General features: G+C 27.0%; 1 protein-coding gene across 1 annotated transcript in view; it reads left to right on the top strand.

Moving 5' to 3' along the window:
* LOC123296902 (BMP-binding endothelial regulator protein) overlaps positions 1-27,767 on the top strand; it is a 110,441-nt gene that overhangs the window by 59,389 nt on the left and 23,285 nt on the right. Inside the window, exon 3 of the mRNA XM_044878601.1 lies at positions 1,178-1,266. Within this exon, the coding sequence (XP_044734536.1) occupies positions 1,178-1,266 (89 nt within the window). The remainder of the gene's footprint in view (positions 1-1,177; positions 1,267-27,767) is intronic.

The following is a 27,767-nucleotide window of genomic DNA, read 5'->3' as shown; positions in this document are numbered from 1 at the left end:
TAAAAATCTTGTTGACCAAGTGTTATCGAAGAAAATTTTGAAATGTGAATTACGAATGAGTTAATAATTATTACAGTGCTATTTGAACGAAATGTTTTAGGAAATAAAATACGAAACTATTTAAAAAAAATTATTATTATTATTATTTCGTACTAATTTTATTAATCTTTTATTATAAATTTAATTAATATTTATTATTAAATATATATTCTAAAAATTAATTAAATTTTTAATTTGCAATAAAATTATGTTATTATTATTTTTTATTTAAATAATATAAATAAATGTAGGTATAGAAGGTATCTACCCGCATATTATCAATTTTTTCTTTCTCAAAACAATCATTTTTATTATGCTTTTGCTATTTACACGTTAATGTCGAAACAATGATTTATAATAAGAATGTAAATACATATTTATATTTACCAGCTTTCAACTGTCCCGTTGTCTGTCTGTAATCAAACCTTCTAAATCAAATTTAATCCACTTCCCAGTTTTCAATTTAGCTGAAATTTTGCATGTACATTTAGTTTGTATGACAATACAATGGTTGTGGCGTCCTGATTTTTCCATCGCTTCCACCATATTTGATATTTATACATTTTTTAATCTTAGGCTGAGTTTAAAGTTTTGATTTCGATTAAGTCTCTTAAAAAAATGTTACCCATTACTATTTATGACGGTGCAAAATTTTAAATCGATAATCCTATAAAAAAACGAGAATATGAGGGTGTCTTCATCTTAAATGCGACACAATATATATCTTTGTTTCACTCGCCAGAAATTTTAGGTCGTATCTTATTGAAGATGTATGAATACTCGCTGTGCGCTTCGGCGTAACGATCGAGGAATTTTGTTTAAACGCAAAAATAAGTTTAAATAGTTGAAAAAATATGCTTCAATATAATTTATCTGTTACTTATATGTAATATTGTTAAAACGTTACCGTGTTAATAGACACACTCGATTACTTTTAACTGTTTGCTGTGTGTGTGTGTGCGCATTCGTTGCGCATAATTTTTTATTGCCCTTTATTTTGTAATTTTTTTTTATTGTTCTTGTATTCCAAACTACTTGCAACAAAGTTTCATATATGTATAAACGAGTAAAAATAGTATGAGAGTATAGAATGAACCCTATTATAATTTATTTTTAAATTTTATTTTTTTGTTTTCAGTTGGTCGTCGTGAGACATGCAGCAATGAAGGCGAAGAGGTCAAAGTTGACAATATCAAAGATAGCAGTTGTTTCCATTGTTTATGCAAGGTATGTGTTGCAGTACAGAATATGCTAACTCTTATACAAATTCAAAATATCTATCTATATGTAATAAAATATTGGTACATTATGGAAGCGAATATATATTTTCTATGGAACCAAGAACTGACCATCAAATTTGGAACATTATAATTATTTTGGAACTCCTTAGCATACGTTATCGTTCTGATTTGTTTGTTGATTGTGAGGTAAAACCAAAAAAATATAACAAGAAAAACTTGACTATTTCACCTAAGTCACCTTGGCAACTAAAACTTTTTCAATCGATTCAGGTTGTTTGAATTTTGAAAAAATTCAAAAATATTTTCATAATTTGTCAACTTGTATTTTTTGTAAAAATTTTTGGTTTTTTCATTAAAAACAAGTGAAAACAAACAATTGACTGAGTTAATTGTTGAAATACCATGCATAGTCAGTGTTGATTTCTTTATCACATTACACATACAAACATGTGACACATACATAACTGATAATCAAGTATAATACATATTATAAAATTTTCGCCTAATTGGCGGCCTCACGGGTAAACAGTGATGTTTACGAAAAAATGTTTGAAGCAAAAGTTGTTTATTTTTTTATAAGGAACATTTTTTAAATTTAAACTTTTGTTCTATCTCTAACGGTTTACAAGATGGGTCCTACGGACCCAAGACCCAATTGACCTATGATGCTCATTTACGAACTTGACCTCATTTTTTACGTCCTGAGTACGCTGTAAAAATTTCAGCTCGATATCTTTTTTTCGTTTTTGAGTTATCGTGTCCACAGACGGACGGACGAACAACCGGAAATGGACTAATTAGGTGATTTTATGAATACCTATGACAAAATTTTTTTCCTAGTATCATTATTTTTAAGCGTTACAAACTTGGGACTAAACTTAATATACTCTGTATATTTCATATATACATGGTATAAAAATGAGTTGTGAATGTGATTTATCAGAAGTTAAAGATAATAGAGATAATTTAAAGTAAGTACCAGAGAATTTTATGTTATGTCATGATAGATCTTGATCAAATCAAATATAGGTAATGAACATACATATTGGGTTGACTACTAAATCAGAAGTATAACTTTTTTAAACTAATATTAGAATTAATTAATACATTAAAAAGTAAAAGTATAGCTATAAAATTAAATTTTTTAAGGAATAAAACAAGTATTTGACTTCTAAAATTAATTTCCACCTATTTATGCTCCCTGCCAATATTCAGCCAAATAAATAAATAAGTATTTAGATTGTTTAAAAATTACTTTTCATTCATGATATTAATTATAATAATATATTATTATTAATAAATTTAAATATATTTAAACAAATGTCAACCCGTAGGCATTATAAATATTGCAAATAACAAACAAATCATAGATTATATATTATATTTATAATTCGAATCCATAGGTATCAATAGTTAAATCAATCCAAATTAAAGGCAACCATATTTATTTATGATGAACATTTAAATTGCATATTTAGTATAATTTGGACTTGTTCATTCAATAGATCGGTTATTATTAAAATATTTAAATTATTTTGTGACCTAAAAACGAGAATCAAATTTTTTGATTATGGGCGAGAAATCATTGATAACTTTACTGAAGAAATAAATGATGCTGTAACTTATCATTCCTGTAAATTCATAAGAGAAATTCTTCTTTTGTACACCATTGGTTCAAAGTCCCGAGACTAGTAAGGGCACAATTAAGGTCGTTACAAAAAAAATTAGTTTATGAAAATATTTGAGACTTACGTTTCAAATTTTGAGGATCAATTCTGTTAATATTTGGAAAAATTATTAGTAAAATTTTTCGATTTATACCATTAATTTTGAAATACAGATGCCTAAAGATTTAAAGAAAATTTCTTAACAAGAGGGTATTAAGAGGGAAAATTAACAATAGGGTATTATCGTTAGTCAAAGATAATTCATGAAATTTGAAAAAAGTTAAAATTTATGTAAAAAAAAATACTTAAATATTCTGATTTCGAGTCATAAAAGCACATTTTTTTTATAATATTTTATAAAAGGGTTGGATTGGGTTAAAATTAAGTTTAAGTTTTTGGCAAGAAAGCGTGTGTATTTTTCCGAAATAAATTTTTAGTGGCTTTTTATTAGCAAAATCAACATTTTGAAGTACTTTTTCAAAAAATAGTGGAATACCCTATTCCAAAAAATTATACTTTATGTATTTTGAAATCCATTGTATACAATGACGTCAATTTACTAAATAAATGTTTATTTGAAATATTATAATATTTTTTTTTAATCAATTTTTTTTTTAAATTAATTTCTTTGTAAATATCATAAAATTTTTATTAATTAATAACAATAATTAATAATAATGTAATAATATTAAAAATATAAAAGATAATTATTTATAGAAGAGTAAATAAATACATAGCGATAACTAAATTATTTGATTCGGTATATTTATAAGTATTTTAGTACAATATTCTTAAATAATGATTGTAGAGTATTTATTTAAAATATGGATAATTTTTTTAGAAAAATTAAAAACTATGACAAAAACTAAAAGATTGCTAAAAATATGAGATTAAAGAACAAGTGAAAACAAATAATTGACTGAGACATATTATACACTTTTCATATAATACATACTATAAAATTTGCGCCCTACCGGGCAAACAGTGATGTTTACGAAAAAATGTTTCGAACAAAAGTTTTTAATTTTTTTATAGGGAACATTTTTTATATTTAATCTTTTGTTCTATCTTTAACGGTTTACAAGATGAATCCTACGAACTCAAGCCCCAATTGACCTATGAATTGCTTAATAACGAACTCGTCCTCACTTTTGACGTCCTGAGCACGCAAATTTCAACTTGATATCTTTTTTCGTATTTGAGTTATCGTGTTGTCAAACAAACGGACGGACAGACAGATAATGGAGAAAATGGACTAATTATGTGATGTTTTGAGCACCTATATCAAAATTTTGTTCGTAGCATCAATATTTTTATCCGTTACAAACTTGAGACTAAACTTAGTATACCTTGATATATATTTCATATACAGGGCGTTCTGTTATTACTGCAGATCGTTGGCCTACAGAATAAGCTCATAAAAACGATAAAAAAAGCTCTTTACCAAATTTCGATCTGATACCAGATTCGGGACATGTGCCTATGGGAAAATAGAAAGCTTTATGAATTCACAAACCTATCAAATTCATTAAATTAGTAGGTGTCACTAAGAGGAGACTATCATAAAACAATAATTGATTTAATTGGGTAGTGAATACTAAAAAAAGTTTTTTTGTAATAATTTTGCATTTAGAGAAGCCTTCCACTATGATAAAACACATCCTCTCTTAAGTAGTGTTTTATTGGTTTCATTCCAAATGTTATTGAACTGTGATTCGCTAAAGATATATTAATTTATTTTGTTAATTATCTCGCAAAGTAGGCCTCATATCCAAAAGTGGAAAATAACTTTTTCCTTCGTTTTTATGAGCTTATTCTGCAGGATAACGATCTACAGTCAACAACAGAACGCCCTGTATACAGGGTATTAAAATAAGGAAGCATAAACAAATGAAATGTAATTAAATAAAAGTTTTATATTAATAATCATATTTCATATTTGAATTAGATACTCTCCGGTGCGATGTAATTACTGTAAGTACAATAATCTATATTTATAATAATGTATCTATAGATAGATCTGTATATAACAGACATTATTTATTTTTATAGTTACTCAGTTCAGTCAGGTCTGGTATTAGTTAGTGTTAGTTTAGTATAGTTATAGGTAGTAATATGTTAATATTAAACAGGTGTATGTATATGTTCTGACCTCTATAGTAATATAATATTACAACAATTTATACAACAACAAAGATGTCCTTGTTCCCGTAAACTCTTATTTATTTATAATGAATATCTATCAGCTATCTATCTATATCTATATCTCATTTAACAGATTCTTTTTCATAGGCTTGTTTCTTTATTTTAAATATTTATTAACTACCTTTCAAATAATTGCAATTAGTCCGAGAAACAAACAAAAATTAACATTCAAAAACTATTGAAGTTTGGATAGAATAGTCGAGGACAATTCATAATCTGGAGATTGTGTTTTTGGAGGTAATTCTAACTATTAACGCATTCTGATTCAACGATTTATTATAATTTTACTTCCGAAAAAACATATTTGACGTAATTTTTCATATTTTTTGAACTCAACTAAACTCATTAAAAATTTTTTCATAGTCATATCATAATAATATTATTTTGCAATAAATTCACATAATCCCTATATACGCTTTCTCGTAAAAACTACTAAATGTATTTTAATGAAACTTAACAATAATATAGCTTATAGAATAACACATCCTATATATTATAAATATTAAAGTAAGGACCTTATTATAAATGTGAAAGTAAGGATGTTTGCTTGTTTGTTTGTTTGTAACGCTTTGACGCAAAAATTAATGAATTGATTTGACCAGTCGTCACTCAATGCATCCGATTTTTGTACTTTTTGGGTTAAAATTACCTTATATACTAAGTTCTATCGAAATTGAAGATGACAAACATTTTTCGATTTTTTGCAATTTTTTTAAGGGGTACCCCTTTAAAAAAAATCGGGAAAAACGCAAAAAAAATTTTGGTTTGGAATTTGATGTTACTCGGTGGATGGAGTAATTTTGATCCAAAAAGTATAAAAATCAGATTAATGTAGTGATTTCATGCAGAGTTTCTGAGATATCGCAATATTTGGATTGATTTTAGTCCGTATCATCAATCTCTGATACAGCTCTAACGATTTTCATGAAAATTAGTATGCAGGCGATTTTTGGGCGGAAGATCGATCTAGCTAAGTTTCGTTTTTAGAAAATATGGTTTTATATGTATTTTCAGGAAATATTGAAACATTGATTTCATAATAACACATCTATTGGCGACGAAATAAAGTGCATTAGCGGGAGATTCAAATTTGTGTGGAGACATTTTAAATGGTTCTTATATTAATAGGTTCGTATCAAAATTATTGTCTCATACACTTTGATACAAAAGAAAAGAATAATCTAATTGAATTTTTAATGAGTCCCATTTAATTTTCTGAATAGGTAATAATAAAATAATAATATTAATAATAATAATAATAATAATGAAAACATGAATTTTTAATATAATGTGATTTTTTAAAGATTTAATTTAAACCTTGCGGCCAATAATTGGTTTTGTTGTAATAGAGCAAAATGCAACAAGTTATAAATAATAATTATAATAATATTGAAATAAATATATTTTGCCACAAGGTGTATTTGTCGATGTATGGCGCCTAAGATTGCAGCCTTTCAAATATATACAACTATATGTTAGCTACACTACACTACATTCGATGACTTTGACTTACTATGTATTTTATTGCAAGAACCATGACATATCTTTTCTCTGTGCACAATCTAGAGACCGGATTATATTTTATTCTGTTCAAATATTTATTATTCGGGCACACCTATGTTAATCATATGCAATCTGATGAACTGTGGTGCCTGATATAGACACACATTTACTAAATAACAAGAAATATCTGATACAGTTTATTTGTAGACTGTCGAGTGACTACCATCAGTGTTATCAGTGTGGTAAAGGTCAGCAGAAAAGATCAAAAAGAACGAATGGTGTCGAGGAACATACGATAGGAACTATGTTTCTTTCGTTTCTTCTTACATCATAAATGTAGCGCTTACTTTTTTATTTACAAGATATTTTTCAAGTAAATCCAATATGTGCGTACTATACATTTGGTTTGATCAGGATATTTATTATGACATAACATAAAATTTCCTTATACTTACTTTAATTATCTCTATTATCTTTAACTCCTGACAACTCACTTTCACAACTCATTTTTTTAAATGAAAAAACATAAAATTTTGACAAAAAATACAAATTAACAAATCATAAAAATATTTTTGCATATTCTCAAAATTCATGGCAAGCTGAATCGCTTGGAAAAGTTTTAATTTCCAAGATGACCTACATGAAAATAGTTGGCTTTTTTGTATCAATTTTTTTTTTGGTTTTACCTCCCAACTCGCAAACAAATCAGAACGATAACGTGCTCTAAAGAACATTGTTCAAACATCCGATATTTTCAAACTCTGCTTGTTATGGAATTTGATTAGCTTTTTTTTTGATTTGGACATTATTTTCGGCTCAATTTTACAAAAATAAATATAATAATCTCATAAAAATTCATCATGACATGATAATAAAGATAACATCGACGAAAACATTGAATATAGCAAAAGCTAATATGTGTGTAAGTAATCATAAAATCGGATCTTGATGAATTCACATGATAATTTGATGTTTTTGATTTCCCATCCTCAAGTAAAAAATGGATAATTTCACAAAATAAGGTGTTTTTATGTTGACTTGAATGACTGTTATTATATTCTTTGAACATTTCTATACAAGTAATATTATATATCTTGAGTTGCTCGCTTTGATCGTTATAATTTTAAAGTATCTGCAATCTTACAACAGTCAACCAAACTCAACTCAACTCAACTCAAACACTATTTATATTCATTTTGAGAATTATTTAATTAATAACTATAACTCTTTGGCAAGCACAATATTGTAATTTTTTAAATAATATTATTACTGTCTGTTTGAAATTATAAATTACATATTTATATGTAATCAACGTAGTATAAAGACGATGCTTAATTTTATCCCATTTCATTTTGTGCTGTAATAGTCCAGGCAACAAAATACTGGTCGTAAATATGATAGTTCGTTAGATTCGAAATGATGTCTAGAAAAATATATTAGAAGCGTTTTTCAGCATATAAAAAATTGCAAAACTTATAAACAACAGCTGTGATGGCAGTTTTTCGCTAGCTATTACTTATTTGCTTAATTCCGGGAACAAGAACACCACATTCTTGAACCCTATTAGAGCTAGGCTTATTTTGATCACAAAGAAAAGTATGGCCCAAATTTATTAGGATTACATACTTGTTTTATCAAAATTGGATAAAATTTAGATGTGACAGAAAATCAATTTTTTGGGATTCCGATGACGTGATAAAGTTAAAATTTTTTTGTTGATAACAGAGGCAAATTTGATCCGATCTCATTGGAATTTTCTTTGAAACCCACTAATTTGGGATCATTCTTTTCAGCTGTGATGTCAGTTTCTTGCTAACTATCATACATGTGCTTAAATCCGGGACCAGAACTCCACCGTTTTGAAACCTATTAAAACTGGAATAATTTTCATCACAAATTTGAAAAGTACGACCCAAATTTAGTAGGATTGCATACTTGGTTTAACAAAATTGGATTAAATTTGAATGTGATAGAGCAAAATTAAATTTTTTGGATTTTGATGACGTAATAAAGTTAAAAAATTTGATTTTTTTGATAACACAGACAAATTTGATCCGATCTTATTTTAACTTTTTTTTGAAACAGACTTATTTGATATCATTCTTTTCAGCAATTTAAATAAAGTAAAATTGTCACATATTGAAATCACAGTTTATGCTCGTGTAACCGCGGCTTTTAGCAGACGTATTAAAAAACCAGTGATATAGGTTTTATTATTTATAAATAATAATATTTCTTTAAAATAATAATTAATCTAAGTATAGAAAATTCTGAGAAATTGTTTTCCTAATTATGTTTTAATATATTTCCTAGTATATAATTTAATATAAAATAATTAATAAAATGAAAAAAAAAATTATTTTATGTATATAATATAAAAAATACGAAATGAAAAGAGAAACAAGAATAATTATACAAAATGATTTAATTTTTTTTTATTTATTTACTAAAATTAATTTCAAATAATAAGAATGAAAGAATTAATTTAATATTTTTAATAAACAATAAGAGAAAGAAATTTATTTTACATTTTTTTGATTTGTATGATTGGTGACCATCATCTCTTTGTAAATTATTGTCTGCACAACCAACATACTAAATACTCTAAATACACTGTAGGTATGCTCTATTTATTTGTACTGAGCTTACGGACCGAGTTTCCTTTTTTTTTTTTATCTTTGCTTGCAACGAAAATTTGGCTATAGTTTCGAAATGTTTCAAAAAGTTTCAGGCCAAATTTATACTATGATTTTTCCTGAGAAATTTAATAAAATGGCAAATAACAATTCTGAAAATCTAAAAATTTGTTGTTTTTGCATGCGAGTGCGCAGTGTCAGGCTTTAAAAGAGTCGTTGGAAAGTCAACTGTGGTGTAATTATTGATAAATAAATTTTATTAGACAAAATTGAATGAAATTTATTGAAAGAGTTTTTATCAAAAATACTTTGAACTGTTATTTCTATAAGGTTATCAGCTTCAATAAAATGTAGGTATATCGTGATCTATTAGGTTCAATCTTATGTATAGGTACCAGGTCTTTGTCCATTTATCACTCGAATTGATTTTCAATATATTTTGTCAGTAGTCGTCGTTTTTTGAATAAGGGCTCACTTTTTGACTTGTGCAATTTAGCAAATGTGAATAAAAATTATACAAAGTGTTTTGTTAACCAATTCTAATACAGCATTCATGAGTATGAAAAAGTACATATACATTTAGTAGTGTGTATAAGAAAGATACTATTAGATAGACATTCATTCTTGTGAACAGTTACAGTAAAGCCGAGATCTAATAGTATCTTTCTTATACACATTGTTTAATGTATATGTAGTCTCTTATACTCATTTATGCTGTATTAGAAATGATTTACGAAACACACAGCTAAGTTTCGCTATCCAAAACGATGTTCCTCATTTAGTTCGTACCTATCTAAAACTGTTTGATTCTCTCCTTCGATCACTCTTTACTTATGTTCATCGTTGTTGTTCAAGTAAAATTAATTTTTGTAAATCATTCATAAAATGTTATAATTTTATAATTTGTTATTTTTTAAACTTATTTTTGTTTTTTTATGTTGATAAAAGTTCAATCACGTGAAATGTTTATTCAAGACACAAAATTAAACTAAAAAATTTTTGGAATTTCAAAAATTCAATCACAACCCACGAAGGTCATCCTTATACTCTTTGACTATATACATCTAATAATCATTTAAAAAAAAAAACTATATTTTAATTATGATATTTTTATATTTACAAAGTGGTTCGTAAAGGTTTTATAACAGCCTACAAAATTAACCAATATGGAACAAGTGTTCTGTTTACTTACTTTTATAAGTATCGGTATAAATGGTGTCCTATGATTTGATGGGCATAGCCTAAGGACGTATTCTTTAGACAATACATACTAAAGAATACGCCTGGTAAAAAAAATTTACTGGGCAAAAAGAGCCACATAATCAAAAAGCTTTGAGTTTGATAAATTTTATGAAAAAAAGTTACCTTTTTTAACAGCAAATATGAATCACAAATATTTAATTTTATTAATATAAACATGAACATTAAATACTAATAAATAAAGCACAAACCTTCGTCTTAAATTAAAAAAAATCCTTACTTAATTGCACTAACAAACATAGTCAACGTAAATTGAATGACACGGTAAATCGAGACCAATAACAGTTATAACACGCATCCGTAAAAACAGGTAGATTGCGGCTTACAAAACAGACTAGGTGAGATAATTCAGGTGACTTGTTTGCGATGGAGTGGTATCTAATTACATCAAAAAATTTCAATTTCAAACAAAAGAATTGAGTTTTCTGACTTTTGTCCGGAAATTTGGTATAAATAGTCCACTGTGAAACGTATAAAACTTATTGTGTACCACTTAGTTTATCAATCTGTGTACATGTATCTCTCTATATCTATTTCTAGTATTTAAATGATCAAACCAGATACCAGATAGAACAGATCATTGAACTAGAAAAACAAAAAATTATATCAAGATCGATTATACAATAAAATCTGTCAAAAATTTGTCATTTTCAGCAATAAACTATGAATTGTTATGTGCCATAACCATTTAAACCTGTTTTTATTTTTTTTTTTATTAATTTGATTTATTAGTTAAACTTATTTTTCTATAAATATTATTTAAATTTTAAACATGAAATGTTCTTCAACCAAATGGAAAAGACACGTAGTACAAATTTAAAAAACACATTTTTTTTTCATTTTTAATTTCTGTTTTTATAAATATCGAACGTCACATATCCAAAATAGCCGGGAAAATATCTGGAACAAAGTTTGTAAGTGTCAGCAAAGACCTATTTTATCCAATGTACTATAAATTTTATCCGTCATGCTATTTCATACATGCCGGTTCTGATATTCTTCATGAATTAATTCAGAATTTACTTAGTTTAATTAAAAACCTGTGTAATATTGTGATATTGATATCCCCTTTCACTTAATTTTCCATTCTAAAATTTTTCTAGTCCTGAAATCACTAATATCATTTTTTAAACAATGTTGATTCAGTTATAAGAAATTAAAATAATATAAAAGTCAACATTAAATAACATTATTTTTTCATTTTAATTGAGAGAACCCCTGAAGTTATAAAAATAAGACAGGAAATGTTTACAACTAATCAGACATATTTCCGGAAATATGTTTGTTGATAAATAATAATGTTTTATATTTATTTATTTTTTTACGCAGAATTCTTTATTTTGAATTCATTGTCAAGCTTATTATATTATTTTATAAGTATTGTGAGATATCGAGACCTTGTAAATTTTTATGAAAGCGATGACCACAACTAATCGACTGAAATATCTCTACAAACTCTTCTAGAAACTCGAATTAGTCGATTTCAGTTTGTATGATTTTTACGTACATAATATCTATAAAACGAGTAGTTTAATTATTTCCTAGAACAAATTTTAAACTGTGAAACTTGCAAAAACTGGTCATAAGATTTTTGTGACCCTCAAAAATAATTTAGGTACTAATATAATTAGTTAGTTTATAAAGACGGATGTGATTCGAACTTACATAATCAAATGAATACCATTAAGATATTATCACTTTCTTCAAAACATATAAACACCAGATGACAATCTCAAAGGTGATAAAAATATGTTTTATATATTTTAAGAAATTCTACAGCAAAGAATCTTCATTTTAATATTATTTATTTATTTCAATTATATTATATTTTTAAAGTTCTGCTTACATTGAATGGTGTTTTCGCTTTCATAAAACTTTTATTCATAACGTTTTTGAAAATACTATTTTTTCCTACAAGAAGAACCTTGATGAGAAGTGTTATATTGCTATTTGACACAAAAATTTTTACAATAAGTGATAGATTAATCTGCGGTAAGATTGAATCACCTTAAATCGTTTCAATATCGTAAAGATGAAAATGATTAATCACCCTTTTATACGTCTTTTCTACGAAAAATTCATATCGATTCTCTGTACGGTTTATAAAACACATTTTTCATAATCCGTACAGAGAATCGATTTGAATTTTTCATAAAAGTATAAAAGATAGTTAGTTGATAAAGCAAAAGGCACTTGTTTTACTATTCTAAGTATAACATTATATGTGAATCACATGTAACGTTATAGTAATAACACTTAGAATGGTTTAAGTTTTGCGTTTATTTTTGGATGAGTATATATCGGCTTTTCATTTTTATTCACTTTTATTTATTATTATAAATAAAAGTGAATTATAGTTTATAATTAGTAATTTCTCGTTAACCGTACAGAAAATTGACTTTAAATTTATACAGAAGACGTATTAAATACTGATAAATTGACACACAGTATGTCGCGTTGTTGCGACGCGACATACAATCATTGTAAAGTAAAATCAATCAATTCATATAACAAATAATATTATATTACAGTAATAAATAACAAATTTTATTAAACCATAAATTAAAATAAATCTTATCATAATTATTACTATTTTTTTAATAATAATTAACATATACATCAGATCAAAGTATGTCCTTGACATTCATTTCAATGACCTTGTATTCAATGGTAGTACCACTTAAGCGACAAATATATTAATTTGATTTGATTACAAAATAACCTGATCACCTAATTTATTTCATATTATAAGACCTTATCGTTAATTATCGTTTACATTTTTGAGAATTACTCAATTGATAATATTAGAAAAATTCAAATTTAAATAATTATAAAGATTCAAATTCACTTCAATTAATTATATTAATTTTAAAACTAAAATCCCCAATTTAAAATAAATCGAAAAATTACTTTTTTCTTTTAAAAGTTTGAAACTTCTAGACTTTCATTTCATACTTTCCGAAACTTCAAAGTAATTAAATTGCTGACTTGAAATAAGGAATAATGTACATATTTTGCTCATCAAGTCGAACGAAAAAATTCGTTACACAATTTTGATCTGATGCCTACTTACCGAGATATTGTTAATTAAAAAAAAATCAATAAATTCATCCAATCACAGAACAATTAGGATCAAGATTCCTAAGTAGGCAGATAAGTAGTCGCGATTCGCACTTCATTAATATATCTAATTTTAGAATAATTTATTGTTTAAGCTCTTGTGTCTCGGCAATAAGTTATTTTCGAACATATATTTATATAAACTTTTTTGCTTATTTTGACCTAGAGAACACGCTCCTATAAAATAGTGCCGCACAATTTTGAAGCATCCTGTATATAATATTACATTAATGTGAAATGAAATAAATTTTTAATTTCCAAAAACAAGTTTTAAAAAATGTTGGAAACAGATGAATTGCAATTAAAAATTTGAAATTATTAATTTATCAACAATAAATAAATAATATTCAGTAATAAAAAAACAAAATTCTCGGAATTTCAAGGCAATAAAGCAAAAAATAAGAAATAGTTTTAGAATTGCTATGATATTGTATAATTTTTTGATTTATTTAGTTTTTTAACTTTAAAGTTCAAGATGATCCTGGACCAATAAAATTAAATTACAATTGCTTTTTCGATTACTGTTGTTTGTAAAAAGGCTATAAATTAGGAGAGAAAAGATATAGAATATAGCATCTCAATAATATATCTGATCTTCAATTTACTTTCTTTCAATTCATAGGCAATTTTATTAAAGATATGATATACAAATTACATAATGTACAAAGTTAAATTTTAATATTATTTTTCGCCTGTGTTTTTTCCCTTAGCAGTACATTATTAGATCGCGAGTCACTAGCTAGCACAATAAGCTTTCAATTGAGGAGTAAATCATGAAATTTGATAGAGAAATAAGGAAGATATCGCGTACCCAGCAAAAAACAGGTTAGACTAATGTTATATAAGATTGAATCTAAACACAACAGAGATCAGCTAATAAAAATTTATACATTCTTTTAAATATTAAAAAACCTTAGTTTTGCTTTGCTTAGCGAAGTCAACAAAATTTTATTGAGTTTGAGATTTAAAGTTATGTATATAAATTTAAATAAAACATTTGTATAACATTTTTATTAACACCAAAAAATTAAGTAATAAAAAAATTGTGAAAACAATCTTTTATATTTACATAAATTCATATTTTTATTACATTTGTTTTACATACTTTATTGATTCCATGTAATTCACATTACATTCCTCCATACCAGCATCATTAGCTCTTATAATTCAAAGAAATATGACTTGTGCTTGTAATGCAAATGTATCTACGTCATCAAAAAATTCAAAACTTGTTGTTTACATGCAAAATTATATGTATGAGGGTATATCAAGTGTATTCTAAAATGTGTAACGCTTAGATTTAATAGATGAAATTAAATGAAAATAAATAGATTAAATACTTAGATGAAAAAAAATAAATTAATTTTTTTAATTAAAATAAAAAATAAATTTAGTGTATTTTTTTTCAAACTCTGAGGGAATTCGCTTATTTAACGCAGCTCCGGCGCTACGAATTTTTTTGCTTGAAAACAAAAGCATATGGGCAAGAATTCCCTAGATTGCTTCTGGGATACGTCGAGATATGTTGCTAATATATTTTAAGAAACCATGACTGGTGATCCAAGGTACAGGACTTTACACTTATTGTAAGATTATGAAAGATAAAAATATGCGTATTTAAAAAATGAAAGCCACGATGTTTGATGAATTATGTATTTGAACAATTCAAAGTAATCAAGTAGTGCTATAAATAACCTTTCTAAATTAATTAGTAATATTTTTATATATTATTTATTACTTAAAAATATAGTTTATAATTTATAATTTATAATTTAATTTATTATTAATATTTAATATTAATCAATTCTAAAAATAATGTATTTCTCAACATAGTTTAAGAGCATTTTTTTTAACCGACTTCATATGAAATCAAGCGAGAGCTATTCTCAATTCAGTTCTGTGTTTTAAGCTTCAAAGTTTTGAGAAATCTGAAATTTTTGTTTTACCAGAATTACCATGATAATTTTAAATATTTCGCGTCAAACTGTTAAGTTGTTCCTAAACTTAGAATTGATAAGATGTTAGAAAATTGTATAATCTATTAGTTCTGCCAGCTCACTTCATATCGGAAAAAAACTTCCGACAGGAAAGAATCAAATTTCAAAATGCCTCATGTGGTTCTTTAACAATAAAATTTCGCAGATCGAAAATTTCGATGAGTATCCTTCATCCTGGTCTTCGTTTTATATTCAAAAATTATAAAACCAGTTGTCCATCATCTCCTACTATCAATCAAATTCCTAAAACGTCACGTGTTTATGAAATATTTAAATTTTAAACGCAGTTTCATTGACAATTACTTTTGCGGGTTTTTCTTTCAAGTCGTTTAATTTTTTTATGTCAAAAAGTTTTAATGTGCATAAATTTAACATAAATTTGTTTGCCGTACATATTTAATACTTTTGCCGACTATCACTTACTTATTATGTTATGTGTTTATTGATATATATGTTACCTAGTTCTTTTGATAATAGAAAGCTCTGCCGCATATGGCGCCACTGTCTGTACTTCAGTTCAGTTTAGCAGCTATTTAGCTATTATTTTTCTTTCATCCACTTCTAAATGTCAACTATATGTATAAGATGTATCTAAGTAAGTAACATCCGTTTTATAAACATGACACAAACACTCTACTTCTGTTTTACTGATTCTATCAACATTTAACTTGTGTCTTAAATAAATAATAACCTGTTGTTTTACTATTTATTTTGTTCAATAATTTTCTTTATTTATTTATGTTGTAATTACTTTGAAACTCGTTGAAAAATTAATGTTCGAATCTTACCGTCTTAAATTGTACAGCTAAAATTATTATCCATTTATTGCATAATAATAAACAGATACTCAAAAAGTATATGATAATACTCTATATCAGGCATGGGCGAGTTATTTTAAGTCGAAGTCACCATTGTTATAACTTTATTGTACCTATGTCTCTTAATCCAAATCCGCTGGTTCAGTACAGTATATCAGATCGATAATATCTCCTATTTTTCGAATGAGGTTATTACGGAACACACTATTGTCGAAACTTTCTTTATACAATGATAACGAAATTTCTTTTAGCGAAGAAGGCATATCTGTATATATAAAAATAAATTGCTGTGCGTTAGTCTCGCTAAAAATTCAAAAACGGCTGGACCGATTTCAAAATTTTTTGTTTGTTTTGTTCGCTATAGTTCCGGGATGGTTTAGAAAAAAATCCTTTTCATTTTAAAAATTGATTACCTTTTGTTTCGGACAGTTTCTTAAAAAACTAATGTAATAAAATGAATAACAAATATCTTGGGTCTTTGTCCAACTTATTACTGTGTGTCCGAAACAGTAATGAATCGTAATTGAAATGAAAAGGACAATTTCGGAATAATTAGATTCAATGCGGAATAATTTCAGAGACTGAACGGAATGAAAATGTTGGCTCTACAGTCAGATTCATAAAATATCTCGAAAATTACTCATTTAATGGTCAAATAAACACGATTTTTGTAATTTTCGGGTCAAAATTACCTTATAAACTTAGTTTTATCGAAATCGGAAACAAAAACTTTTTTTACACTTTTTGCAATTTGTAAAAATCGAAAAAATCATAAAAAAATTCAGGCAAATTAGGCTGGGTTTGGTTGGGTTGGGTTGGGTTAGGTTGGGTTAGGTTGGGTTTGGTTGGGTTGGGTTGGGTTGGGTTGGGTTGGGTTGAGTGTGGGTGTGGGTGTGGGTGTTTTTTTTTTGTTTTTTTTTTTTAATATATAGCGAAGGAAATTCCTTTACGAATCTCTGGCTTAGATGTTTTGCCTGGTATGTCGGACTCGGACATTAACTTAAGATGACGTGTTAATGCTAATACCGACTAAAACCTCCGCTATCCTCTGAACTCTGGTCCCCCACGGTATCCGCCGTTAGGCATTACTTCGTGGGGGGAGGATTTAGCTACTGCTTTTTCTTCTGCTAGCTAAGATGTTATTACTTCTTTCTTCTAGCTGTTGTCATGTGCCCTTCTTCTTTCGATGGAACGCAAGCCTATGAGGACTTCTGTTGCAAATGTGCTGATGGCAACATAGCTTCTACTAGTGTCTCTGGTTGAATACTCTGGTGTAAGATACTTTCGAGTTGATCACGCAGTGTAGAAAATCGTGGACACTCGAAGAAAACATGCTTCGCATTTTCAAGTACTCCCGGGCAGGACGGGCACTCCGGAGAATTATCGTGCTTGAAGCGGTGTAAATACTCTCGAAAGCAGCCATGTTCTGATAGCATCTGTGTAAGATAGTAGTTGACCTCACCGTGATTACGATTCAGCCAAACATCAATCCGTGGTATGAGGTGGTGAGTCCACCTGCCTTTCTCTGCAGCGTGGGTGTGGGTGTGGGTTGAGTTGAGTTGGGTTTTTTTTTTCAATTTTATTGATCTGTATATATAAAAATAAATTGCTATATATATATTGTAAAAAAAAAAGTTGCAGGTGATACGAAGTTCACCGGGTCAGCTAGTATTAAATATATTTAAAATACGATTGGCCAGGCCAGATGTTTATTGTGCACAAATAGAAAAGAAAAATCTTAAAAGTTGTGTTATAAAATTTTATATAAATATTTATAAAACACTTGAAAGAAAGGAAACATTGCAAGACAAATCTTTAATACTTACAAATGTTAAATACTGCGTATTTTACATAAATATGATGATCAAACTGATCATCAAATCATCATTTATTTATTGATTTTTGGATAAATAATTATCAGCAAGTCACTACTCACTACGTACATCGTACAATATTGTTTATGTCTAGTTTTTGTTTATTTAATACTTTTATAATACTTACCTATCTATACAAACGTAAAATTAACAATTACGAGTATGTTCAGAGTCCAAATACTGGTTCAATAGGTTAGTAATTGTAGTCCGTCAGCACTCGCGTCGAATCATTCGATAATATTTAGTCGCGTGATGAGAGTTTTGCTCACATGCGTCTAATATTTCTTACGTTTAATATTCTTTAACTTTGTAAATCATAACTTCTACATAATTTTATATAAATTTATTTTTTAATACACTAACTAATTAAAAATTGTTTGATTACGTGATTATTGAATGATGTTTGAGACTAAAAATATTAAAGCAAAGAAATAATCTAAATAATTACATTTATTTTAACCAATTTCAGCATATTTCTATCACAAGTACTTTTTAATTTACTGATTATCTGCGCGATGAGAGAAATTCTCACAATTTATGAAATCCAAGATAGATTAGGGTACTATGGATATCTTTTTGAAATTACTTTTTAAACTACACATATTTTGAAGTAGTATTCAAACTTTGATTATTTATTACTTATTGGATTAATGATTTAACTTGGATTTAGGCGAATTTAACTTTCCCCTGGAATAAAAAATTTGTCACACGAGCTTTGTACTACTGCGAACAATGAAACTTGAACGATGTACAATTCGCTGTTTGATGATTTTGTTGAGGGCAAATTAGTGTTTTTATAAAAGATACGGATTGTTCCGGGTCTAAAGACTTAGTCTGAAGTTTAAGGACATTCTTAGAACGTTGATTGAACTATTTCGCACTCAAAATTATCTTTTTGATCAAAACACAATTGATTTGTTCCAGAAAAATACTTTGTTTTAAACACAAATTTTTCTTGAACATTTCCTGCCAGTAGTTCGGATAAGAGTAGTAGAATATCTGAGTCAAATTTTGGTTAATACCTTACTTAGTATAGATGTTAAAATCTACAAAACTTTAAATATTCAAAAGTCATCAATATTCCTTTTTTTAAGTACTTTACAGTAAAAAATATGCAAAATACTTTCATCGCGGAAAGTTCTCTTGAAATAAAACAAGAATAATACGTAAAAATAACATAATGAATAGTTGGTTAATAAAATTTAAAAAAAAATTTATTAATTTATACAAATTGTACTTAAAGTTGAGATTAATTAATTTTAAATATGATTAATTTATAATAAATACTTAACAAAAAATTATGAAAATATTAATTAATAACATATTTTTATTGTAAAAAAATTTTTTAAATTGAAAAGAAAATTTTGTCTCTTAATGGTAAATTTTTTTAACCGACTTCAAACAAAAACGGAGGAGGTTATCAATTCGACTGTATTTTTTTTTTACTGAGTGAACCGATTTTGATGATTCTTTATCTGTTTGAAAGCTGGTGCTTCCCGTTTAGTCCCATTTCATTTTGGTACAGTTCTGACAACGGTATCCATGAAAAAACCATAAAAGTCTTAAATTTGCATTAAGTATGCACGACAAGAGGACGAATAACTCAATATCACTTCGATGATTTTTTTTTTTGGTAACAAGTTAGTGAGTGTACTTCAGATTCACTAAAAATCACAAAATAAATAAAACTTTTATCAAAAAGAAAACCGACTTCAAAAGGAAAACTTTTCCAAAATATATTAAAATGCACTTAAAAGTAAAAAATAACGATAATATAATGTAGTTAAAATTAGTGTTATTTTTGCAGTCGGTGTCCGGCAAGGAAACAACTCTGACAGAACAGTTTGCTACATTAGCTTTGGCTGGCACCGACTCCAAAAATAACAATAATTTTAATTGCATTATATTATCGTTATTTTTTTACTTTTTAGTGCATTTTAATATATTTTGGAAAAGTTTTCCTTTTGAAGTCAGTTTTCTTTTTGTTAAAAGTTTTTTTTATGTTTTTTTAAATCCGATGTCCCCGTAAGTAACTTTATTTGTTTTGTTAAACTATGTTTCGTTTTAATTATGCAGTTATTTCAAATAATTAATACATTTAAATAAAAACTTTTTTATTTTTAATTATGATATTTTTTTTGCATGTTTCAAGTGAGAAGTGTAATGTCATGTTTTATTTGGCTCCAGTGTTGTTGGAGCCAATAGAAGAACCACTCGCTGCGCAATCATCTTTCATGCATAATAAATATATGTATATGTATATTATTACTTAATATGTTTAATGACAATAATAATAATAATAAAATTGTATATTGTTGTTGTTGTTGTTGTTGTAATACAGTGGCCGACTACGATTCCACTATACAGGCCACAAGTCCTTGCCGGGAGGTACTTATGTTGACCACACTGGCGTCAGTCACAATTTATTTACTATATTGTAAAAAAATAATTATCATATTATGTACAAATGAAAAATAGTCATTTTTTTATCCGTATTTTCTTGAGATAATTTAAAATCGTTTATTTATTTTTAATATTTTATTAAATTCGTCCGATTTTTTACGTAATAAGAAACTATTTAAGACGCAAAAATTTGCAAATAGCTAGATCGATTTTTCCGAAACCCCCTGTATACTAAATTCCATGAAAATCGTTGGAGGTTCTTCCTCAAAGGGATGCCAAGTTGATTTACGAAGACTAAACAATCCAATTTTTATGGAGCCTTACCATTTTCACATCGCCTAGGAGCTCCAGGACAATTCCTAGGGACCCCGACGTAAGTTTAGCCGGTACTAATCTTTACTCAGCTGTTTTAAGATTGTTTTAAGTGTTTTTGATTAGGAAATAGTTTCCCATTTTGGTAAAACTGGTTTCCTATTTTCATATTTTATAATCAGAACAACATTTCGAATTATAAAATATTTATGTTAATTAAAAAATCGCGTGATATGCCAATTTTTTATAAAATAATCAAAATTTTTTGCGTTTTTAAAAATCGTGTATTAGAAATGAAATATATTTAAAAAAAAAACTAATTTTATTTCCATGGTAACACTGGAAATACTTTACAAATTTATGACAGAAAATTAACATGTCAAAAGATAAAATAATACGATGGGCATCGATTATTACGGTGTTTTAAGATTAACGCGAACATGTACCGATTTGGATATAAAACTGGCATATCGCCGTTTTGCTATACAATTCCATCCAAAACGTTTAAAATCAAAAGATGCAACACAAACATTTGAGTTAATAAGTGAAGCATATGAAGTATTAGTAGATCCGTTAAAGCGGGCAATTTTCGATCAATATGGTGAAGAAGGTTTAAAAAGTGGTGTTGTCACTCCAGATGGATATTTTGAACCTTATGTTTATCATGGAAATCCTTTACAAACGTTACGAGAATTCTTTGGAACAGATTCACCTTATGCGGACCTTTTAAGTGTTATCTATAATCCTTTACCAATGTACGATTTACCCGAAGGGAGAGGGATAAAAACGAAAGGTAATATTAGATACTGTTATGATATTTTACCTATTTGATCTAAAAGAGCTTTTTGAAATATTAAGGTAAACCTGTAATACATCCACTGCAACTTACTTTAGAGGAATTGTACCATGGTGGTATTAAAAAAATGAAAATTCAGCGATTAGTCTTTAAAGATGAATCAGAAACTGTGACTGTATTAAAAGAAAAAATTTTAACAATACCAATTAAACCTGGTCTACCACCAAATACAGAATTCATATTCCATGAAGAAGGCGATCAAGGCCCCACGAAAATTCCAGCTGATGTAATATTTGTTACACAAGATAAACCACATCCGATTTACGAGCGTGTTGGTGATGATTTAGTTATGGTCGTCAATATTAATTTACTGGAAGCTTTAACAGGGTTAGTCATAATAATAGCAGAAAATAATTTTAGTCGAATTGAATATTTGGTTAAATACTTGAATTACTCAGAACATTTTATTTATAGTCCAATAAAATGAACTTTTAAACTACCATTCAAACTGGAAGCCTGCATTGTTGAAAATAAGTTAGTTTTGTAAAAATTAAGGGGGTAGAAAAAAGTTAAAAACTACCCCCAAAAATCACTTTTTTGAAAATATCTAGAAAACCTACAAAGATATTATAAAAAAAGTTTTCATTAAAAAATGTAAATATCAAAATTTTCTATAAAATGTACCAAATTCATCTCAGTGAAATAAATTTTTTTTTAAAATTATTTCTCGCTTTAATTGTAAGGGGATACCCTCATTTATTGTAAATATTTCGGTTCCTTTTGCAAATACGTCAAAAGTGATCAGATATGATTTTATAGGAAATTTTGATATCTATTAAAACCTTTAATAACTATATTAAACCGATTTAGGTATACTGTGCTAATAAAAACATTAGACGATCGTACATTTCGTGTTCCAATCACTGATGTCATTCATCCAACGTATGAGAAAGTGGTAGATGGTGAAGGAATGCCAATTGTTGGTACAGAAGACAAGGGTAATCTAATAATACGTTTTAATATTGAATATCCACAATATTTCCCATTGAATTGTAAAACAATGCTTGTAAAAGCTTTTAATTGTGCTAATGTATCCGGTGGTATCACATCACCAGAATTAATCAATAAAATGGTTTTACATGATAAGATGAATCGAATTGATAAGGCTGATCAAAAATTACCATGATTATTATCTTTTTTAATTAATATTTTTGTATCTGTTTTTATTTTTTAATAAATTTTGTTTTGATTTTTAAAATTTAAGTTATTTTTACTTTTGTATAGCCTCGTGGTATAATTTTGACAGTCAAAGCTATTTTGAAAAGTAAAAGCTTTTTTTAATTCTAATTAGGCTTATAGTCAGTCACAAGACTTCAAAATCGGAAGTGATCATTCATTTCCGTCAGATTAGGTTTTGGAAAGAGTCAGCATGACAGCTTAAAATAAATTTATTAAGGGTTGATTATTAAAATAAAGTATGACAATATTTTTTAATTAATGTATTAATAAGTGTTGGTACACGTGACCTTCAATAATTTATTAGTTTTTTTATTCCATTGCATTTTGTTATGAATCAAGAAATAATCGATCGACCATGTACCAAAAATCAAATGGGAAAATGGTTCAGTTTGATATGTTAGTGATATTGAAAACTTACTTGCCCCATTAGAGAAAAAATAAACCCTACCGTGGAAATTTTCGGATATCAATGGAAACGATAATTTGGCCTATTGGTCATTTGGAGCAATATCAAATCAAAGACAATATTTGGTTAATAAATTGTATTTATTAAACTAAATTTTTCAATAGATTTTTCTTTCTAAAAAAATGCATAGCGCAGGAGTTACGTTCGCTAAGCGAATTCCCTCAAAGATTGAAAAAAATAAAATATTGCAATAAATAAGTATTGTATTTTTAACTTTCCAAGAATTTTTATTTCGAAAACTAAGCGTCTAGAGAAAAAATCACAAAAGTACTTTTTTGCTTTTTTGCTTCTGATTGGATTGAATACGGAATCCTAAAAATAATGATTGATACCCAATAAACAATCATTAAATATGCGGAAATGTTAATTATTTATAAAAAAATGTTGATATCTTTAAGATTAAGACGATGTCGATGCAATGTTTTTAATGTGATCTGTTGTCTTGTTAACAACAATATTAAACTTCTAAGTATATTAACAAAAAAAAAAAAACAACATATTTTTTTCCTCTTTAAATAATAAATTCATGATTGCCTACGCTTATAAGTAATGAAACCATTTATTTGTGTATATTTATTTATTATTAATTAATTGACATTTTGTTTATGATTAATTATATATTTGAAATAGTTTAACACATTGTTTGCTAATTTTTAAAGGTTAGTCAATAACAATTTTTGTTTATAATGGTCCAATGTCGTCTACACGGAGAATCATTTTTAAGGATCTATATTACACGTTTCATTTATATTTCAATAATAGTCACGAATATTCAATTATGAAATTAGTTTTGGCGTGTAACTTTGTGTAAACTTAGAGCCTAAATGGACGAGCGGTCAAAGGCGTTTGCATTTGATCCAGGCAGCGGCAGTGTGAACAATTTATAATTAATGGGAGTGCAGAATTGATCACATTGTCGTTGCTTGAATAAGAACGAAGTAACCGACTCCACCCACATCAAAATGTATTGTAAATATGTTTGTAATTAAAAATAAATAAAGATTAACAAATAATGATGTGGGTGGCCTCTGTTATAGGCGTATATGTCAGAGAAACGGAGGTTAAACCCCATTATTATTATTATTATTAAGTACGTTTCCAAAAAAAAAAATAGTGTATACAAATATATGAGACTTATGTTTCAAATTTTTAGGATGGATTCTGTTAGAACTTGATGAGACAAAAATTGAGAGTTAAATTTTTGATATATACCATATAGGTTTTTGAAGAAATAACACACAAATGTTATTCATTTCATCACTTTAAATGAATTTTATGGAAAAACGACTGCCGTCTTTATAAGTTTCTTTATGGAAAGTATTTGTCCATGAATATTAGTTTTGGATTTCTCAAAGTTAAGCATTTAGTCAAAAGAAGTCATAGAAAAGAAATTTTACTATGATTTTTTTAATAAATTGTGCCGTGTACTAATTGTTTTTTTAAACTCTTGAAATAAATGTAAACAAATAATTAGATAGATAATTACATGATGAATTTTTTATTATTGTAAATTTTATTTCATGTTTCAACTTGAACAATTGAAATAATTAATTATATGTCTCTTATTTGGTTTTAAGTTTTGTCAATGTAAAAAGGTATAAATACAGCTTTTTAATTATGTGTCAAACGAATTTGAGGAAATGCTATTCGTTTGTATCTACTGTTCATAAAATTAAAATGTATACTAATTAAAAGATGTATTTTCGTTTTTTGAATGGAAAGAAAAAGAATAATTCACGTCTGGCATCCTAACTAGTAAAAAGCACACGGTACGATATACTCATATTGTTTATAACATATTATATGTAGCTTCTTTTTTAACTCCCGATGTAAAAAGGAGGTTGTTATATTAAGTTTAAACGCTGTATTTGTCTGTGTTTCTGGGTGTTTATTTCAAAAAAGGTAGCTGAAAATTTACGTTGAAACGTGAAATTTACTGAAACTGAACTCTCTATTAAGTTAACTTTCAAACAAATAAAAAATCAAAATCGGCTCATCTGTTTAGAAGCTACGATACCACAGACAGATTCATAGATGTACAGATACTTATAACACTCCTCTTTTTAGTCGGGGGTTAAAAGCAATTCAGGAAATGAAACTCTCTATTGAATAATTTCATAGCTTAGAATGATGTTAGTTTGTATGCTTGGTAACTTTCATATTATCTAATTACGCCCTTTCCTTTGATACCTAACACGGTATCATTAAATTGAAATGCGTTTTTAGTTCATGACTCTATATCCTCTAGAGGGCGCTATATTCAATTCAAAGTGATGGCTCATATTCTATAACCAGCGGACGATCAAGACGCAATGGCATAAATAGATACATACCACGCAAACACATAACTTTCTACCCTGTCGAGGTAAAAATAATAGACCTTGATGAACTTTTTGAACTTATGAACTTTTGTTAACCAATAATAACCCTAACAACCTCATATTTCAATTTTCAGGTTTCTTCTACCTCCAATTCGCATGTCTACCTTTTGTTAAATAATTTGTGCTCTAGGTTGAGCCAGTCTCCCCTATTTATGTTGTTATATAATAATAATGTATACATGATTTTAGAATGTAAAATGAAGAATAAATAAAATAAAATTGAAGTTGTTAATTTTAATTAGATAGTCATTAAAATCAGTAAAACATTTAATTTATTTTATTTACATTCACAAAGTATATTATTAAGACTACAAAGTATAGCACTTAATTAATTTTACAGGGCTGGCCCTTCTTTCTATATTCTTCTATCTTCCTATTAATAAGATTTTTTGTATTCCCATGTTTTTTATTCCAAATGAAAATTATCAAAAACTTTCAAAATATTTCGTTTTTTTTACAAAGTTCGAAAGATTCGATGTAAGTTAAACTAACATGAGTAAAAATCATTTTAAAATTCAAAAACAAATTATCTATATCTAAAGTTTAAGAATTACTTCCTGTAAATATTGTACCTAAGAATAAACAAGTGATATTTGCGTCAACTTTTGTTTATGATAAGTAGCCGCAAAAAGATTTGAATTATTTTAAATATGAAATATTTGTTTCGCTTAAAAATAGTAATAAGTTAAAAATTAAAAAAAACTATAAAATCGTCATGGAATTTAAAAAAAAAAAAAAAAAAAACTAACGAACGTGGAATGCGTTATTGTCTCTTTCTATTTAAAAAAAAAAAACACTCTATCTTAAAAATTTTTTGATTTATTAATTCATAATATAAAATAATAAATCGATAAAATATTATGAAATTTATTATCAAGGCCACAAAATACTAGTATTTTTGTTATGTTTGTATATTATATAAGTGCTTGTAAAACTTTTACTTCAGATTACAGAGAATTTTTTTCTGCATTAAATTACAGGAGTTATTTTATTATTTAAATAAGTTCAGTATCACTAAATGTAAATGCACAAAATCCTTTCAAAAATAGGCGAGGGAAGTGCCTCCATTGTAAGGAAAACCATTTAAGGTTATACCTTCATAAGCGTGCATGTTAGACCAAAAATGGTAATTACTTTTAACCGTTATGTTTTTTACGACTATGACGATTGACTTATTGACTATTTGACCAATATGTTTTCTAATATTTGTTTAAACAAGAAAATGATAATAACTTAACTTTTAAATCTACAAATTTTCTAAAACTTTTACTTGAAACTTTTTTTTCTAAAAATTTATGAAGTTCTAACGCGTTTGAGACGCGTCAGCTCTGAACTAAATGTTAAATAAAAAAACTTGTCAAGGAATTTTTGATAACTGCTGATGTTCAATATTCCTACATAATAAGATAAAACTAGAAATATTTATAATGGAAAAAAGAAGTTGGAATTATTAATTGACAAATATACTTAAAACAAATTTTATTTATGTATTTATCTAATTCTAGATTAACAAAGTATCATTTTCAAAAATGTCTGATACTAAGTCTGATTGTAATTCTGACCTTTTACGAATATAAATACACACACAAAAAAAACATAATTGTAAATTATTCATAATATTATTACAACGAATTATTAAAATGAAATAATCAAATATGATTAATTAATTATGATTAATTATTATCCGCAAAGTACCCATATGCTAGAATTTGGCATTTATTTTGTCACGCGTCAATCGGTGCTATGAAATAGAACTATGCTAAAAAGCTTGTACTGGGTTTCTGCAGGCGTTGAATAAATAGATGGATAT

Source organism: Chrysoperla carnea, chromosome 3 (genome assembly GCF_905475395.1).
Source record: "Chrysoperla carnea chromosome 3, inChrCarn1.1, whole genome shotgun sequence".
Taxonomy (NCBI): Eukaryota; Metazoa; Arthropoda; class Insecta; order Neuroptera; family Chrysopidae; genus Chrysoperla; species Chrysoperla carnea.
Note: the sequence above shows the minus strand (reverse complement) of the source record. Positions and strands in the feature narration are given on the sequence as shown.